At 42.6% G+C, this 22,175-nt stretch overlaps 1 protein-coding gene across 1 annotated transcript; it reads left to right on the forward strand.

Annotated features, from left to right (window-relative positions):
* The first annotated feature begins 5,900 nt into the window (after positions 1 to 5,900).
* LOC306938350 (uncharacterized protein) lies at positions 5,901 to 22,175 on the forward strand. Its single transcript, XM_079522483.1, has 6 exons — positions 5,901 to 6,190; positions 12,226 to 12,403; positions 17,117 to 17,340; positions 17,987 to 18,140; positions 20,228 to 20,357; positions 20,449 to 22,175. Exons 1-6 carry the CDS (start codon positions 6,184 to 6,186, stop codon positions 20,914 to 20,916), a joined length of 1,161 nt encoding a protein of 386 aa, XP_079378609.1. The 5' UTR covers positions 5,901 to 6,183; the 3' UTR covers positions 20,917 to 22,175.

Below are 22,175 nucleotides of genomic sequence, written 5' to 3' on the forward strand. Positions count from 1 at the left end.
AGAGGCAGAGAGTGAGATTGTAGAGTGGCAGACACCGTCTCCACACCATAGCGCAAAACATTCTTAAACTGCGCACTTCTTAAGCTGCGCGCAGCTTAAAGCTTGAGTTTTTAGACAGCTGGTGGATGGAAAAGAAGCTCCACCTCCGCGGAAGACTTGAGCGGAGGAGAGCGTTTCCGGGAATCTGGCCGTCGCGCAAGAATTCAGCGGAGGTGGAGCTTAATTTCCATCCACCAGCTGTCTAAAAACTCAAGCTTTAAGCTGCTTGCAGCCGAGAACGTGCGCAGCTCTTTTCATAGTGTGGCAGCGGCTAGAGAGGGGCAGAGAGAGACACACACGCGCACACACGTCACACGCACACACAGACTTGGGGCATACTCGGCAGAGAGAGAGAGAGAGAGAGATATAGAGACGCAGAAACAGCAGAAGAATATTTCAGTTCCTTAACTTGCTTTGCTTACTTACTGTCTGCCTGTAACTTTGCAGTGCAGTTCATATAGTTTCATACACGGTGTGGTGTCTCGATGGCAGAACACCGCCCAACAGGTAAGCGCACCCCTGGAGGCCAGCAGAGGCAGAGAGAGAGAAGAGCGCACCAACCTCTAGGGCGGGTCCTACAGGGCAGGTATGTCCCGCGTCACATTCTTGATCAGCTGGAATGCGCGTCACCTGCGTTCTGTCAGAAGGGCGGGACAGTACAAAAGGCAGCTCTCTCTGCCTTCGTACAGATCCAGTCTCCAGGGGTGAAGCAGCACGCTATCGGGCGAGTTGGGCGGTAAGTCGAGCACCACGATTCACTACCCATTCTATGTGTAAACGTGAATAGATATTATACTTATTGTGTCCTATCCTGTGTCCGACTATAGGCTTCTACGGCGCACTCAGTGAGCGCCTATCTGACGGACAGTCACATAACTGACTGGTGAAGAGGAGGAGGAAAGAGGAGCACATAAGGATGGAAACGGAGTAAATACCTTAGTACAGCACATAAGGAAACATGCACGGGATGGAAACGGAGTAAATACCTTAGTACACAGCAGAGGAAGCGGAGTGACGCACTCATCCAATGCTGAGTATCCACTATACTTCCCGTGCTTATATATAGAGGCCGAGGGCTGCACAGACTGTTTGATCACGTACCTGCGTTCCCGTTTGCAACCGGCAGCTCTGCGGAGAGCGTGTCTGGCCTAAGTTGTACTCACTCATTCACATTCCTTGCCGAGAGAGTAAATGTCATGCCAACCTGTGTGAAGTCATATACGCACCTTTGATCGCAGTCCCGACTCCCGAGACGAGGTCCAGTGGCGCCCCGCCAGCACCATCAAGTGGGCGAACAAAGGAACTGAACTATCTGTGTTGTAACTCACTACTGTGACATGCCATGCAAGTGAATCTGAAAGTACTATTCTGTTAACTGAATTCTGTGATTAAAAGCCTTGGAATAGGCAAACGTCCTTCTGTCTCCTGGGTGTGTACCAGTCACCACGACGGATTAAAAAGTATTATTTTCAATCCATCAGTAAAAAATTAAAAGCTCCATGAGGGAATAACGGACATCATCACACGAAACAAAAGTGACAAAACATTACGACGTGGAAACATCCTCCTGGCTATTCATTCAGGCACGGAATTCGACGCCTTTTCCAGCTGTCTTTTAACATCAAGGACAATGACATATTACGGTAAATCAATGTTTATTGGGTTGTCTCGCCTCAAATGTTTTCAAAAACATTATTTAGCTGTAAAATAAATATTGTGTTTTTACGTGGCTGCCATGTTGATTGCATGCATGGCTACGGAAATATATAGGTGCATATAATTATTATATTGTCTCAGTCGGTCTGTCTCTTGACTGACTGTTTTGTGCTTTTCTTTATAATTACAATTTAAGAACCTCAATGATTTGGTAATTTTGGTTCTATGTGTAGCAGTGTCTACACACACTCTCGGACTCGATCGGAGTTTAATAGGCTATATGTACTTGTAAAGTACTAGTACATTATGGTTCCCAACTGTTATCAATACATTAACAACTCCTGCCTCTTGGGGTTCCCCCCCTGGAGCGACATCAAGGACCCCTGGGGGTCCCCGAGACCCACTGTGTTGTTCATCATAGCAGCGGTCGCCGGTCTGTTTATCGAGAAATAACCATTTATTTAACTATGGACATAACGGACCGCTGAATGTAGTGATGGCTTGGTGACAGCTGTTATTAACTAACTTAATGGCTGGTGTTTTAGTGACTTTCATTTTCTTCCTACTGTGGTGTATTATGAATCATATAGCATATTCATAACTACCTGGTTAGTCATACTTGTACATATAACTTTAACTCTATATTTCTCCCTGATCTCACTCCAGTGTCTCACCAAAGTGCCTAGAACTGAAGTATTTGCATATCAATTGTTCTACAGGCAGGAAGCCAATCTCGGGCTAAGAGACAGTCATTCCAAATAGTAGGTTTACCCTTTGACTTCTCACCAGCTCAGTGGCCTTGTGGATAGAGTGTCCGCCCTGAGACTGGGAGGTCGGGGTTCAATCCCTGGTCGGGGTTCAATCCCTGGCCGGGTTAAAAAAAAAGTACAAAAAAACTTAAAGAAAATATATCCCTGACCGGGTTAAAAAAAACCTTAAAAAAACGTACAAAAAAACTTAAAGAAAATATATAAAAAAAACACTTAAAAAATAATAAAAAAAAAGAGAGAACTTAAAAAAAAAACCTTAAAAAAGTACGTAATTTATTATAATTGTTATTGCAATTTACGAGCTCTCTCACACACACACACACACACACACACACACACACACAAAACTTAACTTAAAAAAAAACTTACAACAATAATTATTCTAATTGTTGTTATTGCAATTTACGAGCTGTTCGCTTCCCGCGTTCGCGCGTCTTACTTGTAATTATACATCGAAATTGCTCAAGTCCAGCTGAAACCAAACTCTGGAGACTGGAGAACAGAACGTGAACAACAGGCTAACTTTCGTGTGCTAAAACGGCTTTATGTATCATTGTGAATTCGTGATGGTTATGTTGCACATTTGAGTACTGAGTACTGACATGTTGGCCATCTATTGTATTTGCATCATGCACAAAATATGGTCACCAGCCAGTTGAGAGTGGCTCTGTATGTGTGTTTTATACATTTTTAACCAATGAATAAGTATTAAGAGTTTGTTGTGACTAAATCATAACTTCATTGGATCCATTGTAATATTCTTTTCCATTTCCTGAATAGTAACGGTTTTGAACATGCAAGGTTTCCACCCGACAGCGACAATATGTAACTGTGTATATGTGCCCATTATTTTGGCCATATTTGAGTGCAGCAGAGGTACAGGAAAATGATTGAGCCCAGACATGGGCCTCATTGCTCTGAAGAGGCTGCCCCGTGACATGCACACCTGCTATGTGAACTGTTTGTTTATTTGTACTGTTTCATTGTTTAATGTGCTGTCTATGCTGCAACCCAATTTGCCCTTCGGGGACACTAAATAAACTTGAACCTTGAACCTTGAATTAACATATTTATGTACCGTAATATGACATAAATCTAATTGTAAGGTATACAATTACAGTGTAATTCAGGTGGTGGACTGCTGCCTTGGTGAAAAATATATTTACAGGGATATTTACAGGTTTGAGAACCACTGTTTGATTGATTGATTGAAAATTGTATTAACAGTTTGCAGAATTACAGTACATTTCAAGCACAAACTCAATACAAAGGCTGTTAACTGTGAGTGGACGACCCAATTAAGCATTACACTTGTTTACAACAGGGTCCACCATGTTCAATTCATCAAAACATTTAGAGACGTACAAATAGACACTTCTATATAGACAAAGAACAGTACAGGAATTCATCATAATGGAGGTAAAAAGGGAAAAGAAACATATACAGTGAGTGGAAAAAGGGGGGGCGATGGGGGGGATTCAGATTTTACGGGGGCCAGTTTCGAATTGCAGCCATCCGTAGGTGCCCTTTGAGAGCGGTTTTGAAGGAGTCAAGGGATTCGCATGTCTTAATGACTGTTGGTAGGGCGTTCCACATTTTTGTGGCATAGGAGCGAAAATAATTTAGTCCCTTGTTTGTGCCGAATCTGGGTTGAACATGATTCGTTGCACTCCCTCTGGTGTTGTGGGTGTGGACTTCGTTAACATTAAGGAAGTATCTACACAGGTACACGGGTATCTTGGTGGAGTATCGAATCTTGTGGACCAGACCCATTGCAAGATGCTGTACTCTGTCGCCGACCCTAAGCCATGCCAGTCTGTCAAAGTGGGCAGGGGTGAGGTGGGTTCGGGGGGTGAGGCCAAGTAGGAGCCTGACCAGTTTGTTTTGGGAGGTCTGGAGCCTAGTTTTAAGGGCCTTTGAGGTGCTGTGGTACCAGGAGGTGCATGCATAGTCAAAGAAGCCTTGTACAAGGGCTCCTGTTAAGGTCTTCTGTGATAGGCTACTGTATAGCAAATGATTTAACACTTATTTTAATAAACAAATGAATGGATACATAAATAGACTTGAAAAAGTGCCCTTCTGGGCACAAGTCTCCACCAGGAGGATAGGAGTGTGTGAGATGTTTGGCAAAATGTTTAGGAGTAATATAAACATGTTTTTTTGTTTGTTTGTTTTTTGCAACAATTTTCTTAATTTTGTTGAGGAAATGCAGAGCCAGATCACTCATCGAATCTCTGAGGATAGAATTCTGGATGAGCAGGACATGTGCAGCATTTTGAATGAAACGGGCCACTCCTGAAAACTTTAGAAGACAATGTTAGCCAATCAGTGTAGAATCTGATAAATCCAATAGACTCGTCTTGATCACATGACTACAGAGATCATGTGTACCGATTTGCGTGAGATTTGGATGAAATCTGTGCGACTAACATAAGCAATGTGTTTAGCAGAAATCGGCCTCATGGTGGCGCTATAACCGGCAGATGTGGAGGGATGCAGGGACAATGTTTTTCCATGTTTTTCCTCTAGGGAGTGCGCATACATAAGTTGTATACAGATTGATTAAGTTATAGCTAAAAACAGGAATTGGCCTGTTATAGCGCCACCATGAGGCTGATTTGGAAAAGAATGAGTGGCATGTCGTCCTTGGCCTAGTGGAAATGTGTGTGTATAATTTCACGGAAATTGCACACTGTGTTTGTGATTTGTGGCATTTTGTTCGAAACGGACCAATCATGTGAGCTTTGGAAGCCAATATTAGCCAATCAGGATGGAAGATGGGAAATTGTGCAGATCTGTGTTGATCACATGACTATGGAGATAGTGTATACCGAATTGTGTGATGTATGGATAAAATGTGTACGAGTAATCTACAGAAATGTGTTTTGCCTAAATCGGCCTCATGGTGGCGCTATAACAGGCCGTTGAGGAATATTTGGGGCAGAGGTTTGTCGTTGGCATCCATGGAGTGTGTGTGCAAAGTTTGGCATGGATCGGGCCAACGGTACCGGAGATTAGCTGATAACGGACGGACGGAAGGACGGAAGGAAGGACACACACACGGACAGAGTGCAAAACATACTCTCTCCCCATGCCTTCGGCCTGGTGGAGACAATAATACATAAATGACAAACGGAATCTTTGAACACATTTAGCTGGGCTGGGGACCCCAGTCACCCCCTGACTAAGGGTCAGACTGACAGACTGTCACACAGGTGTCTGACTGTCTGTGTGATCTGAGCTGAAGGGGACAGGAGTCCGGACAGGGTATTACCGGGTATTACTGCACTGTCACTCTACTGGGGGGAGGGAGGAGGGGGAGAGAGAGGCAGAGAGTGAGATTGTAGAGTGGCAGAGAGAGGGGCAGAGAGAGACACACACGCGCACACAGACTTGGGGCAGAGAGAGAGAGAGAGAGAGAGAGAGAGAGAGAGAGAGAGACGCAGAAACAGCAGCAGAATATTTCAGTTCCTTAACTTGCTTTGCTTACTTACTGTCTGCCTGTAACTTTGCAGTGCAGTTCATATAGTTTCATACACGGATTAAAAAGTATTATTTTCAATCCATCAGTAAAAAATAAAAAGCTCCAGAGGGAATAACGGACATCATCACACAAAACAAAAGTGACAAAACTTTACGACGTGGAAACATCCTCCTGGCTATTCATTCAGGCACGGAATTCGACGCCTTTTCCAGCTGTCTTTTAATATCAAGGACAATGAACTGTAAGTCGATATGTATTATTATTATAATGTATAATTTGGCGACATGTTGAGAAAACTACGTGACATTTGCTTTAATGTCTGTCTGTAACGTAGCCCTGGTCCAGTGCTTACAGAGACTCGCTGTAACGCAACAGGTTGACTCGCAAAAGTAGCACAGCAAGCATGGAGGAATTCAGTGTTGATCTAATATGAATCAACCCCCCCCTGGAGCGACATCAAGGACCCCTGGGGGTCCCAGAGACCCACTGTGTTGTTCATCATAGCAGCGGTCGCCAGTCTGTTTATCGAGAAATAACCATTTATTTAACTATGGACATAACGGACCGCTGAATGTAGTGATGGCTTGGCGACAGCTGTTATTAACTAACTTAATGGCTGGTGTTTTAGTGACTTTCATTTTCTTCCTACTGTGGTGTATTATGAATCATATAGCATATTCATAACTACCTGGTTTAGTCATACTTGTACATATAACTTTAACTCTGTATTTCTCCCTGATCTGTCTCACCAAAGTGCCTAGAACTGAAGTCTATTTGCATATCAATTGTTCCACAGGCAGGAAGCCAATCTCGGGCTGAGAGACAGTCATTCCAAATTGTAGGTTTACCCTTTGACTACTCACCAGCTCAGTGGCCTTGTGGTTAGAGTGTCCGCCCTGAGACTGGGAGGTCGGGGTTCAATCCCTGGCCGGGTCATACCAAAATGGGACCCCCTGCTTGACACTCAGCATCAAGGGTTAGATTGGGGGGTAAGTCCCTGTGACATACTAGCGTCATGTCCAGGGGGTGTACTTGTACATCAAGCCGCCTCACGCTACAGAAACAGGAGATAGGCTCCTGCCCTATATGGCTCGGCAAGGCTACTATACCTTTGACTTCTCAAGATAATTCTTGGGGAGTGATCTTTGATCTTTGATTTTCACACTGAGGATGCTTTCAAAATAGACCACCTGGGGCTATCCTGGTTGACCAGAGCCATTCTTTAGGGTAGGAGGCTACAGTTTGTCTCTATGCATTTTAGTGACTGTCACAGTTGGGGGTCTTTGACTTAGCTGTTTCCCCTGACACACACACACACACACACACACACACACACACACACACACACACACACACACACACACACATGACCAATAGAAAAAGCAAGCACCTTTTGTTTGATTGGTCCGTGAGATAAAGCATGGGGGACACAGGACAGGTACACAGAGAGGCTTGGGAGTTAGAGAACGGAGGAGACCATGATGGACAGGCTTGGCCTGGCCTTAATGTGCTATACTATGGAAAGATGACGTTGTTATGCTTGTAACCTGATGTACTATGGGAGATGCCTTGTTTGAATAAAATAAGGACTTTGCCTGCATGGGAATCGCAACTCATTTCGTGCTACATTAGGAAAATAAGGAAATAATCCACGGACCCCTGTAAGAAAAGATACGTCACTACTATTCATTGATTGTTCAGCTGTTTAGTCGAGTTTAAATGAGGCATTTTGAATATAGAGTGGGGTCCACGCAGGGAGGGACCCCCAGGATACTTACAGGTGTAAATGCCTAAATTGGTGTATACCAATGGGATTCCTTGGCTTGGAATTCTAAGGTTTCAGAACCACTATCAGCTTGTATCATATTTTATTCTAGTCTATTTGCTGCTGTATACACTGGCTGCTATTGGTGTGATTATTTTATTATATATTAGCTTTTCATTTGTCCTATCATGTTATTGTTTATCACTGTTACTGTTATAATCAGACACAACGCAGTGATGTTTTGGCTGGTGTGTGCTGGCTGGCTCGATCCCTTCAGGCTGCTATTGCACTGATTCTAATATAAGACAAGTGGTCTGGATGCACTATAGCCACAATGCCCATAGACTACTTGTATGTCTTTGAATAGCTGATACAATTGAACAAGGGAACAATGTGTACTGAACCACCCTCTGGTCCTGGAGACGTGACTGATAATGAGCCATGAAAAGCCATGAAAGCAAACGAAATGAGACATTTAAAGGTTAGAACATCCACACCTCACGGCCTGTCTGAAAGACACAGACTGCTCACACTTCGACACTAACTCTGGGGGAGCCCGGGTTCGAACTGGGGAATACGAGACATCTCACCCCGGTGAGTTGTCTTCACTTTTTGACATGTCGGGGTGAGTTGTCCGGACAGCTCACCCCGGACAGCTCACCCCGGAAAGTGAAGACAGCTCACCCCGGAAAGTGAAGACATCTCACCCCGGTGAGATGTCTTTACTTTCCGGGGTGAGCTGTCTTCACTTTCTGACATTGCGGGGTGAGTTGTCTGTACTTTTCGTGGCACCCATTACAGTAGGCATAATTCAATTTCGGATCTAACTATCGGTTCCTACAGACGTGCGCAGTCACGGCTAATTATTTATTTATTTAACAGTAAAATCCGGTGAAACACTTGTAAGGAGTAGAGCGTCTCTCTCTCTCTCTCTCTCTCTCTCTCTATGCAGCATTGAGGGGGGGGGTTCGTTTGTGGATAATGTTTGCGCTTCAAAGGCAGAGTCTGACGGCTGTACAAAGTTGCTAATTAGACGCACAACGGACGCATGATCAATCAATCACAGTTCTAATAGGCCTATACTGACTGAATTACATCTGAATTGAATGCCCCAGTGTGGAGATGAGCACACTGCACTGCACAACTTTTGACCAAAATGGGACAGCACACTGCACTGCACACAGCACAACTTTTGTCTTTCTTTTTGTAGATGACAACTTTTTAGTGCACAACTTTTGACCAAAATGGGACAGCACACTGCACTGCACACAGCACAACTTTTTTCTTTCTTTTTGTAGATATGACAACTTTTTAGTGTTTTTGTAGCAAACTGATGTTTTTTATTTTTTTATGACAACTTTTTACTATATTTTTTAGTTTACATTTTTTCTATACTTAACTTTTTTCTATATGTTTTTGTACAAACTGATGTTTTTCTAAACTTTTGATGTTTACCTTTTTTTATATTTTTTGTACAAACTGCTGTTTGAACTTTGTTTACAATGTTTCTATATTTAAATAAACTACATTACATTTGACCGTACATTTGACTCTTGTGTTATATTCTTGTGAAATATTCAGTAAAGTATAGCTCAAAGGCTACATATTCAGTCAGACTTTTGGTGAGTTGTCCTGACAACTCACCCCTAAACGTGAAGACATCTCACCCCGAAAGTGGCCAAAAGTGAAGACATCTCACCCCGGAAAGTGAAGACATCTCACCCCTAAAAAAGCAGGGGTGAGATGTCTTCACGTTTAGGGGTGAGTTGTCTGGACAACTCACCAAAAGTGAGTTTAGGGGTGAGTTGTCTTGTTACCGAACTGGGAACCTTGTGGTTCCGGCCACTCTACCCCTGACCCACTGCCGCCCCAGCCATAAAGAGGACTTAATAATAGCTCCATAATGGAGCTATTATTAAGTTCTCTTTATGGCTGGGAATATAGTCTTAGAATATAGTGCATCTCATACCATATTATGGTATGAGATGCACTATATAATAATAATAATAATAATAAAACTTTATTTGTATAGCACCTTTCATGACATGAAATGCAGCTCAAAGTGCTTTACACAAAAAAGAAAAGAAAGGCAGGGCATAAACAATACAGTGAGGACATGAATAACATTTTTTTTAAAAGACAAATAAATCAATTAAAAGCAAGGGTGTAAAAGTGGGTCTTGAGCTGAGCTTTAAAAATGTCTACAGAGGCTGCCTGTCGAAGGTACAGTGGGAGTTTGTTCCACGCCGTCGGCCCGTAGAAGCAAAAAGCTGCTTCTATGGACACACACAGGGGGAAAGCATTTATGGACTTGTTGTTATGGAAGTTTTGGATCCAAAAGACATGCCTGACAAGGCACAGGATAAGTGATATGCCTTTGTTAGAATAAGTGTTAAATAACTATATATTCTGATAGCCTCGTGCCTCTCCAGCACAGAAAAATGCATTTCAGGGAGCGCCTGATTGGTTGAAAATGTGCAACCCAGCTGAAATTTTATTTTCTGTTTATTAAAGAAGGGGATTGGATATGGAGAGGGACCCGCTATTGAACAAACACTCTACACTAGCAATGATTACTATCAGAATATAGAGATTTAACCTTTTAACAAAACCCGTTTTGTTTTGACCAACACATATCACTTCTTAAGGCCTATTCATACTCCAGTTTTAGGTGATAAGGTGACCACCGAAAACGACAACATGGTACGTGACTGTGATAAGCGGCTCAATCACGGCTCAATCACCGCTCACCCAAAAACTGGAGTCTGAATAGGCCTTTACTCTACCTTTTAAAAGTATCACAGGTGCTCCTGCTTCAAACGGAATGGAACATGAGAGAGAAACGGACGATCAGGGCAATGATAAGTAGGAAACAGCCTGCTTTATTGAAACGAGGCAAAGAGCAACACGTCTTCATTAGGCCTCTCCCCGATGAGTGGCAGGAGCGTCTGACTTTCTCACATATAAAAACAAGTAAGACGCGCGAACGCGGGAAGCGAACGCAGCTCGTAAATTGCAAATACAACAATTAGAATAAATTACGTACTTTTTTAAGGTTTTTTTTAAGTTCTCTTTTTTATTTTTGTCTCCACCAGGCCGAAGGCATGGGGAGAGAGTATGTTTTGCACTCCGTCCGTGTGTGTGTGTGTGTGTGTGTCCTTCCTTCCGTCCGTCCTTCTGTCCGTCCGTTATCAGCTAATCTCCGGCACCGTTGGCCCGATCAATGCCAAACTTTGCACACACACTCCCTGGATGCCAACGATGAACCTCTGCCCCACATTTTCCAGAACGGCCTGTTATAGCGCCACCATGAGGCAGCTTTTCAAATTTTGTACCTAAAACTGCACCGATCTGCGCGATACGTTGCATGCACACTCCCTAGAGGCCAAGGACAAACCTTTGACCTGCATTTTCCACATCTGCCTTTTATAGCGCCACCAGAACACATTTTTTGATATTACTCCTCCAGATTCTGTCCAAAAATCTCACAAATCGTTACACAGTATCTCTATGGTCATGTGCTCAAGTCGGATCTGTCCGATATTTCATATTCCATCCTAATTGGCTATAATTGGCTTTCACAGTTTGCAAGATTGCCCCGTTTTCAACAAAAGCCTCAAATCATGAACGCAGCATGCAATTTACGTGAAATCTTTCACACATTTTCTTACTAGGCTGAGGAATATATCCCACCCTTTTCACATTGGCCTGTTATAGCGCCACCAACAGGTTGATTTTTGCAAAACACATTTTTGGAACAAAATGCCTCACAAACATGTTTATATTAATCCTAAACATTTTGCCAAACATCTCACACAGTCCTATCCTCCTGGTGGAGACCTGTGCCCAGAAGGGCACTTTTTCTAATTTTTAAGTGTTTTTTTTAAGATGTTTTTTTTAAGTTATTTTTTTAGTGTGTGTGTATGTGTGCGTGCGTGTGTGTTTTTTTTTAAAGTTTTCTTTAAGTTTTTTTTAAAAACTTTTCTTTTTAAGTTTTAAGTAAAACAAATTTTAAAGTTACGTTTAAGTTTTGTGTGTGTGCGTGTGTGTGTGTGTGTGTGTGTGTGTGTGTGTGTGTGAGAGAGATACAGCTGCGCCCTCCGGTGGTGTTACAGCGTGACACACATACAGACAGACAGTTTAGGCCAGCTTCTATAGTTAGTGCTCATTGCGTTCGCAATCACTGCGTTCGCAATAATAATAATAATAATAATAATAATAATAATAATAATGCGTTTTATTTAAAGGCTAAAGCACTTTACATTTGAATCTCATAGTGCTACAGTGTACGCTCAAAAACATGGCATAAAAACAGCATAGGCAATAAACAACATAGCTGTCTGCTGTCTGCATGTAACTACATCCAAAACTCATTACAATAATGTTATGTAATTATAATGCTGCTGCAATGTCCGAGGAGGAACAAAGGTTATTTTTATTCCAATGTACCTTTTTACACAAGACGCAATACAGGACCTTGAACTTGACACATCTCCCCTTTTGTACAACAGTCTGGATCCCCTCGCTGTGGAAGGATGGATTTCAGATACATGGTGTCATGTATTCAGAGCTGGCCGGCTATGGAGACCAGTGGAATCTGAACTTTAACTACAACAGCCTGTCAGACGAGATCTCCTATGAGGAGCAGAGGAGAGGCTGGATGGTCCATGTGAGCTGGACCTGTGGAAGGTATGAGGGATCTATGAGAGCTGGGCCTGTGGGAGGTATGAGGGATCTATGAGAGCTGGGCCTGTGGGAGGTATGAGGGGTCTGAGCACTGGGCCTGTGGGAGGTATTGTATGCACGGAGAGCCCCTGTCCTGCATCTGCAAGTTAAAATATAACAATGACAACATGACCTGACGAAGATGTGACTCATACATCGAAACGTTTTCGCTTTTTTACTTGCACCCTGATAATTAATTAAGGGCTTAAACTGTCTGAGCACAGTAACCTGTTCTGCCTCTGAGATGCACTGGACTGGCCTGCCATAGGCTAGAGGCGCGGTTGGAACTCCCTTCTGCTTAAAATATAACAATATAACAAAAAGTAAAGACTTTAGAAGGAACCCTCGATCTCCTCTTGTAAAATAAATACATAATCATTTAATTTATTTATATATTTTGTTACAACCAGACACAATTAAGGTAAGGCACAAAATGAATGACACGTTGGCATTGATAACCTAATTATTTTTTGTGTGTGGCTATATTCTTTTTAAGTTAAACCTGATTCTGATGATCAATTCCATAGTGTTTGTTGAGTAACAGCGGTATCCATGTCTCTGCAGCTCTTTAATAAATAGAAAATACGTAAGAGGGTGAATAGACCGACTGTTTGGCACGAAGGATAATGGTAATTAATAATGTGTATCTTTTAATGTTTTTTTACCATTCTCTTCTTTAGATGTGGACGTGTGCTGCACTGTTGCTGATGGCAGCTGGGTTTTCTCAGGGTTACATCTGCCCTGATGGAGCTCGCTGCCTGGATATTTGAGAAGCATTTATCATAATAATATTAAACCCCTACGGCCTACGTGATACAATGGCAGCAGTGCCCCGACCCTACATGCTGAATGCATGTAGGGGGTAACGATTGTTACGGTACATGGCTAGTATTGTCTGATAGGGAACTTTCCATTTCATAACGAGATCTCTGTCATTGTCAGGTCTCTTTCATGAACTAAAAGTTAGAATTTTGTACGTGACTGATGTATGAATAGGCCTATGTCTATTTTGTGAGACGGTCTGCCAGTGTTCTTGTTTTTCTTAGAATGCTCTAGTGTGCACATGATGTGCCACTGAGACAACTTGTTGCAGATTTAGTGAAGGCCAGACGGTGTGAGCCTAGCGGGTGTGAAGGCCAGGGGCCTTGAGGAGGCAAGGTTATAAGATAGCTGGAACTAGTGCTGGTTGACTCGTTGCAGTGGTGTCCTATCCGAACTTAACCGGGATGCCGAAACGTCTAATACAATGCTATCTGGGTTGCAAGGCCAAATATCTCGTGCTACAAAGACTCAGAGTCTCTCTCGTGTCAAGAATAGGAGTTGCTATTAACAATTAACTTCACAATTAAACTCTTCTATCGCTGTTGTCTCCATACATGGAGCTATAAGTTGTCTCCATATATGGAGCTATAGGTGAAAGCCTTCGTTACAAAGGTCATTGCATGTTGTTCATGTGTAATGCGGGAGCTGGCACAAAACCTCTGGGATCCATTTGTTATTAACTTCCTCTGGGAGGGGCCGGGGGCATAAGTTATGTCATGGTACCCATCATTGTATTACACTCTATGGCAGGTGTGGGCAATATTTTTTCCCAAGGGGCGGGGGGCTGGGCCAAAAGGCTGAACTCATTCTGCATAATATTACTTTTATATAAAAAGCAGTAAATGGCATTGTTTTGAGTTTTGATAAGCTGGTAAGAGCGTTATTAGCTCTGACTTCAGTAAATAAATACTACTTAGTAGTCCTTATTCTGTTGAAACCTCTGCATTTGGCTTCCACCTTTCTTTCTTTGACATGATGAGTGGACATATTTGAGGGCTGACAAGGAACAATTGACAAGGTCAATCACGCAATTCACGGCAGGAAACGGATTGTGTGTACAGTTGGGTGCCACCGATATTGTCCCTTATCATTTGACCCATTTAGGCCTGACCTCAAAATTTTAAAAAATCCTTCTAAATCCTCCAGTTTTCTATTTCTATTTTCACGATTTTTCAAAAATAGCAGATCTACAAGCATGAGCTTGTAGATCTGCTATTTTTCAATAGCTAAATTATAACATAATGTTTAAAACACCAAAAGGGGTTCCCGCCAAAAATGGGTTAACTGTCCTTTTGCGCAGATCACGCAAACCTCAGCAAAAAGAAAAGGACAATATCGATGGCCTCCAACTGTACATGAATAAACAGGCTAAAAAAAGTTTTAGTCCACGCATAAGGTAAAATTAGAAAGTACGCTTTATTTTCTAATTTCCAAGTAACAGGCAGGTCATAGTCAGCCAAAGGGCTGTGTAATGTTCAGGTCCGCACTCTGCTCTATGGGACTTCCTGACCCTCAAGGTTCCATTTGCTAACACAGAGCTAGACAAAACGGCATTCTCTATGTCAGTGCTCAGTTTGATTGGAATGAGCTCCAGAAGTTCTTAAATAGTTAAATATCAGATCACTGCCTTCCTTGGGTCTGTTATGGAATTTTCCATAAATGTACTCGGTATATACTTTTCACGATATGTAATCAAAGTACTTCTTCATGCCTTGTTAAGCTCCTTTCTTTCTTTCTCTTTCTAACTTTAGAGCCATAAGTCCCTGCCTGTCTTAAAAAGTTGCCCACAACTTGTACTGTATACCTCTGTGACTAACTGTAATTGCCTTATTATGACCGCACCATAGCCAAATTGTAATTGCCTTATGTTTTCATGCTATAGTAAACATTCCTAAACTATAAGGGCATTATTGTTCTACCTCCACCTAGGCCATTTCTACTACTAGTCAACTCTGTTGATAAGAAAGATTATTTTTTCTCTCTCCGTCTCCTCCTAACACCTACCCCTCCCATGGGATATTCTCTGAAGAACCTAATATATACTGTGTGTTGCATGCTCCTTACAACTGGCTGCGGTCTGTTTGCAACCTGCATCAGTGCGCACTTATATCTGTTGTTCAATGAATCGACAAAGACAGATCTTGCTTCAATAATTGTATTTCTCATAATTTCTAGGTTCTGAAAAAAGCCTCATCAGGTCAATTCAGGGAAATGATTTCCAGCACTTTTGTTCACTTCAAGGGAAAAGGTCCGCTCTACTCAGACAGTCTTATAAAGTTTCAGGCGTGTGCTGGGTGCAGATTCAAAGAGAACATATAGAAAATGAATAAAATCTGCACTCTCAGTCGAGTAAGAGTCTTTGTTTAATAATGATAGTAGTCATACAATCAGACAAACGTGTTTCGGCGCGCAGGCCTTCGTCAGTGTCAAAATATGCGTGAAAATATTTTGACACTGACGAAGGCCTGCGTGCCGAAACACGTTTCGGCGCGAGCAGGCAACAATTCTCTATCTACGTTGATTAATTAATATTGTCTGGTGTCAAGTATTTATTTTATTTTTTCTTCAACATTTCACATTTTAAGTGGCCCAACGGAACAACATGTGAAGCCCCCTCCTGGAGGAAAATTATATTATGCAAAAAAATACGTGATGTAGTTATGGGAGGCATGGAATTACTGTTGAATATCTAGGTCAGGGGTGTCCAAAAGGTAGATCACAAAGGCTGTTCTGGTAGACCACATGACATGGCCCTAAAAATATATATAATTTAAATATTAAAACACATACAGACATCAAAAGGGCCTGTCAGCTCAAACCAGCAATGCAATACTTTGTTTTCAAGAATGCTGCGCACAAATGTCAGTATAATTACAAAGTAAGTAGTAGTAAGTAGCCTTGCCGAGCCATGAGGCCCATAGGGCAGGAGCCTATGTCCTGTTTCTGTAGCGTGAGGCAGCTTGATGTACAAGTACACCCCCTGGACATGACGCTAGTATGTCGCAGGGACTTGCCCCCAATCTAACCCTTGATGCTGAGTGTCAAGCAGGGAGGCACTGGGTCCCATTTTTAGAGTCTTTGGTATGACCCGGCCGGGGATTGAACCCCGACCTCCCAGTCTCAGGGCGGACACTCTAACCACAAGGCCACTTGTGATTAAAGTTATATACAAAAAACACCTTAATTCCATTTTCCCCTTCCTATTCCAAGTGCCTTTGTCTTATATGTACTGCCAGCGCTGCTATTCCAAGCAGGTACAATTTTAAACTAGTTTCAGCAATGGAATCATACTTTTGTTTTGGTGAGTAGATCTTGATGAGCTGTTAATTTTGAAAGTAGCTCTCAAGTCAAAAAAGATCTAAGTCTATTTACAACTCACAGTAGTAGCACAGCCATGTTCTCACCTGTTGGCAGTCTGTCAGAATAACTATGTGTAAATCTAGCATGGTCATGTAAAAAGAGCCATGATGTGTGGCTCTGTCCATTAACCAAACCTCCGGCTGTTTGTGTTCTCTTGTTCTCTGTATAAAGGAACACATTCGGGACGCTGCGTTGACACTCCACCTTTTGTTAGATAAATACAGTCCTGCCCCGTGGAGCCCGAGGTCTGGCCAGGACGACAGAGATGCTGTTTCTCTGCCTGAATCTTCCTAATAAATTGTCAACACTCAACAATATTTTCCATTATGGATCCTTCCTCAGAAATCTTTTTGTGAGCCCATTCGGAATTTCGGGGTACTCATCCCTGAGTGTGACTGAGACTGACTGGTATATATCACCGGTATTCTTTAGTACATAAGCTGGCTGATGTGTAAATCTTGGTCTCAGTCCGCTGTCTCTCTTCAAACCTCCCAGTTTCTGCTGCAGCCACTGCTCCAGGGAATGGGACTCGGGGAGCGCGGCGCTCTTGTTTCGGTACCGGCGACAGAGTGCGTCCAGGCGCGGGACGGTGATCATGAGGCCCTACAAGCAAGAGTGTCAATACTGCGGGACCTTCGTCCTCCCGGGCTTCTTTGGAATAGACGTGGACAACACCCTGGAAGACCTGTCAGCGGAGATAAGGAATCACTGCTACAGTGGTGAGGCGTGGCTGGCGTTCTATCAATACATTTACAATGTACTGTAGACATTTAGCCTATTGATGCTCTTAATTCAGAGCGAACAAGAACAACCTAACTCCTTTAAACCAACATTAAAAGTCCATAGACTTGGCTGCTATATGACGTATTTTCAAAAGCCTGATGTCAAAAATGGTAATGTTTGGAATAAATCAAGAACACCCACATATACATCTTAAAATGGGGATAAAGGGCACTTTAGTTCAATTTACAATTTAGGCATTTAGCAGACGCTCTTGATCCAGAGCGACTTACATTAAGCAAGAACAAAAAAAGCATGGGAATACATCACATAAAAAGCATTTATCATGAAACATGCACCGTAAGCTAAGAATGTAACAGTGGAATATCTATATAATGAAGCTATACATAGAAAACTATACATATATACTATACTATGCTATACATATGTACTTCGATGTGCTATGACTACATACAATGCAATTATAGATTATATGCAATACATAACATGCTATAAGTCTGTATCAAATGATATCTAAGTCTACAGAAATGCTATCTAAGGGGGTAGGGTAAGTGCTATGGGCCATGATGGAGTAGTTCAGCTAGAAATAACCTGAAATACTAATTTTAGTTTCTATTATTTCAGATGTGAAGACATATGATTCCGTATATGAGGCCTGCCGGGGTTATGCCCGCACTCAGGACAAGGTTCGCTATGTGGTGTCAAACCTCGCTGTCACCAACTCTCTAAAGCATTGGATTGAGAGAGAGACAGTTGGGCAAAGCACAAACAGTTTATGGTAAGAAAGATTAAACTCAGCAGGGGGTTTCCATTGTGATCCATTGTACTCAAACCCATCATCAAAAGTGAATAGGACATGCAATGTGAATGTATGTGATCTGCATCTGAATGATGTAGAGATCGAGTGTTTTAATTACTACTTGTTGTGATTTTACTGCTATCTTCCCTCTACACAGTCAAGTGTGGAGGCAAAAAGGAGTGAACCCAAGAAAAAGTCTTAAAATAGGGATGTCCCGATCACGTTTTTGTGCTCCCGATCCGATTCTGATCATTTGATTTTGAGTATCTGCCGATACCGATTTTTATAGAACACTTATGCCATATCACAATAGTACAATATCCAAAATCACACACAATACATCCAGTCTAATGTCATGATATGGATATAATATTGATACCAGGGATGTCCCGATCACGGTTTTTGCTCCCGATCCGATTCCGATCATTTGATAATGACGTGATCGGCCCCCGATTTCCGATCACATGATCGGATCGGGTCAACCCTAGCAGCAAAGATATAGTGATCACCGGGAACAGACTGAAGGAAAGGGGCAGAGTTCAATATGTTCTGAGTTTATTCACACATGACCAGAGTATTTTTACAGTGGAACAACTCCTCTGTGGCTCTGCAGTCACATGGGACTATTTGTTTGCTGTGAAGTTATGAGGAGAGAGCAGAGATAGAGCCGAGGGCCCCCCCGTCTTCCTGGGCCCTGTCATGATAAGACTGCAGGTGCTTCCGGTTCACTGTGCCCTGCTGTACATTTTTACCAATGAATTTCCAAAACCTTTCCAGAATATTTAACCCAATTCCCAGACTGATATAACAATTATTCAGTGCAATTATGAGTCTCTTACTCCTATTTCCCAAAAGGGCTTTCAAACTAGGAAGGGTATATGGCCTGGTCAGCCTGCAATGACATGCATAAGATCTGGTCGTACCAGCTTAGTTTGAAGATGTTCAAAGTAAATATATTTAGGACGACCGTCGAGCCGATTCTACTCTATGGCTCCGAGACATGGACACTTTCAAAGAAATTTGAGAAACTGTTGGATGTATAGGAGGGACATGCATAAGTATTTGTGGATTACACAGTTCTGAGTACTATTCCTATATTAATATCTCATTACAACTACATGATGCATATATTTGGACTATAACTAAAGGCACTCTGTGGTTACATGGAGATAATATTCAGCATAGAAGGCACACATTGGTTACATATATGTTTCAGAAAATAAAGGATAAAACACTCGGCCTCCAAAATAGGATGAAACGTCTGAGCCCTGCAGTACCAAGCCACTGCAGTTCGCTTGAAATAAATGAGCATAGAATGTAATCCATGGTCTCTGTCGACTGTGGCTCAAGAGGTAGAGCAGGTCGTCCAATGATCCATGGGTAGGCGGTTCGAATCCCGGCTCCTCCTGGCTACATGTCGAAGTGTCCTTGGGCAAGACACTGAATCCCAAATTGCTCCCGATGTGCTGGTTGGTACCTTGCATGGCTTCCGCCGCAATCGGTGTATGAATGTGTGTGTGAATGGGTGAATGTAATGCACAATCTATGTAAAGCGCCTTGGATAAAGGCGCTATATAAATGCACCATTTACCATTTACATTGCGTTGAAAGTTAAACCACTCATAAATCAGCTACTACAGCATGACACTTAGATAAAGAGAAATCCATCCATCCACTAACCACTAACCCTATATACTTGAGCGGGGTCCCCCAGGTCAACGCTGTGTGTGTCACGCATTGTGAGCTTGTAGATCTGCTATTTCACGCAAATGTTTGCCCCAGAATACGGACCCTAGGACTAGGGTTCATGTGGACGTGGTTAATAAAAAATATAAATGTCTGTCCTTCACATTATGTATCCATCATAATGTGAAGTCCATCAGATGAGGGGTTCTCCAGAACCGGCCTTCTGAACAAAGGCCACATCCCAAACAGGCACTTTACTAGTTCAGAACAGATGGTCCTCCAAAGTGACCGCCATTCAAATGCCAGTTAAGGGAGACGTAAAACAATATTTTACCCAAATTTGCGGATCTCTCTAATTTGGGTATTCTTTATAACAACAGGTCAGCATATCGTAAGAATCGGATCACCTCAAGCCACTTTGGGGAGGTCTTGGCAGCAGTTAGGAGAAGATCTTACCCTCCTTCCTTATTCAGAACCCTGCTTGGACAAGATGACCTCAGCCGAGTCGAAGTAAGTAGTACTAGTGGATAACAGGCTATTGTTTTTTCTGTGTTCCTTTGAAAACAGTTAATGAGTAACTGGCAACATTTTTTCTTTCAAGCCAGTACAATGGGGAATCGACAATGAGTCCGTCGCAAAGGAGGAATACACACGACGCACAGGGATGTACATCCAGGAGAGAGGAGTGTTCCTGTCCAACAGCGGCCTGCTTGGAGCGTCTCCAGACGGGACAGTGTACGGTGGCGATCGCAACATTGAGGTCAAGTGTCCATTTACAGCCAGAAACATGACCGTCAGGGAGGCAGCAGAAGAGATCAGGGGCTTCTATGTGGAGTTAGATGAATATACACAAGTCCTGACGCTAAAACAAGATCATAAGTACTGGCACCAGATCCAGGGCGCCCTACACCTGAGTGGAGCTAACAGTTGTGACCTGGTCATTTGGACCCGTCGTGACCTGGTCATCCTGACGGTGGCCAAAGACCCAACATGGGCCGGCGTAAACATTGGCATTCTGGAAACATTTTATGAATATGTTTTCCTGCCACACATTCTGTCACAGAGATGACTACAATCAGAAGGGTCAGTCGATTGTTTCAAATAGACCCACCATGTCAACCACCATACCTTGACTGTTTTACTATGACTTTATGAATTGTGAATTTCAATTGTGCCAGTTACCCTTTTGTCACAATAACATTTGTTCATTTCTCTACAAAAATGTTAATGTTCTTTTTTTTTACTAGTACTACTTTTGTACTGCAGTCCAAACAGAGGCAGAATAAAGCCGGGTACGTGGTTCATCAACTGTGAGTGCTAGAAGTCAGTGAATTCATACTCTTCATCATAATCTGTAACATTAATTTCTGTCGATGCGATGTCTCATACAAAACCTTGCATAGCAAGCCAGGCCGGCGTAGCAGGACGGGCACCAAGGCTGGTAATCCGTCACTCACTTGACCTCTGCGTTTACAAACCAGCGTTTTGCAGTTTCCGTGATGCGACGGACGCACTTGGCTTCTCTTCTTAGTGCTACTTATTTTTCCACTCCGCCACTCTTCGACACACGACATTCACGGAGAAACAACACGGAGCAATCGCAACACAGCACAGAAAACGCACAGTGTGGGCAATGTGCGTGTGTGTCTCACTCACATCGCACTGCGACACAAACGCGTGGCGTTAGACGCGAAGACCCGCCAAAGGCGGGTAGATCTTCTAGTGAATCTAGTCTGTTTACAAACACATGATGCAGCTCACTGATTAAAGACTCAATTCAATTCAAAGGGCTTTATTGGCATGAGAAAACATACGTTTACATTGCCAAAGCAAAGAGTGGAACAATACAATCAAAACTAAAATGATGTTCAATTGAAAGTCAGAATCTCCAGTAATGTACAGTATGTGCCAAAATCACTCGATGCAGATAGTGGAGGAATTCACACAATGATTAGTCTTTAGGGTGGTTGTGTTCCATTTGATATCCTTCTCCTGTCACAGCAGCTGACAAATCTTGCTGCTGTGTTTGCACATTGTTGTACTTCGCCCAGCAGATATGGGAGTTTTTTGTCATTAGTCATGTTTTCAAACCCTCTCAGGGTGATTGTAATCTGTGGGAAGACTCTCCTGTGTTCTTTGACTGAGGTGGAAATGTGTCTCTTGTAGAGCTGTGAAAAGAGGTGAGCCAAATGGTGTCCTGTGGTGAGAAGAGAACTATTAGTTTCAACTGCTTTTTACCATTATTGTATTATTGTGGCCGCCCTGTGCCGGACTGTTGATTGAATGATGTATTGATTTATTGAATACTTTATTATTAATAATAAAACC

The sequence above is a fragment of the Electrona antarctica genome, assembly GCF_951216825.1.
Source record: "Electrona antarctica genome assembly, chromosome: 15".
In the NCBI taxonomy this organism is placed as follows: domain Eukaryota; kingdom Metazoa; phylum Chordata; class Actinopteri; order Myctophiformes; family Myctophidae; genus Electrona; species Electrona antarctica.

Excerpts from the sequence above, each read along its gene's own strand:
- LOC306938350 (XM_079522483.1), top strand. Across the intron at positions 17,341-17,986 it reads AAGGAATCACTGCTACAGTG|ATGTGAAGACATATGATTCC; the intron begins GTGAGGCGTGGC and ends CTATTATTTCAG. Across the intron at positions 18,141-20,227 it reads CAAAGCACAAACAGTTTATG|GTCAGCATATCGTAAGAATC; the intron begins GTAAGAAAGATT and ends TTATAACAACAG.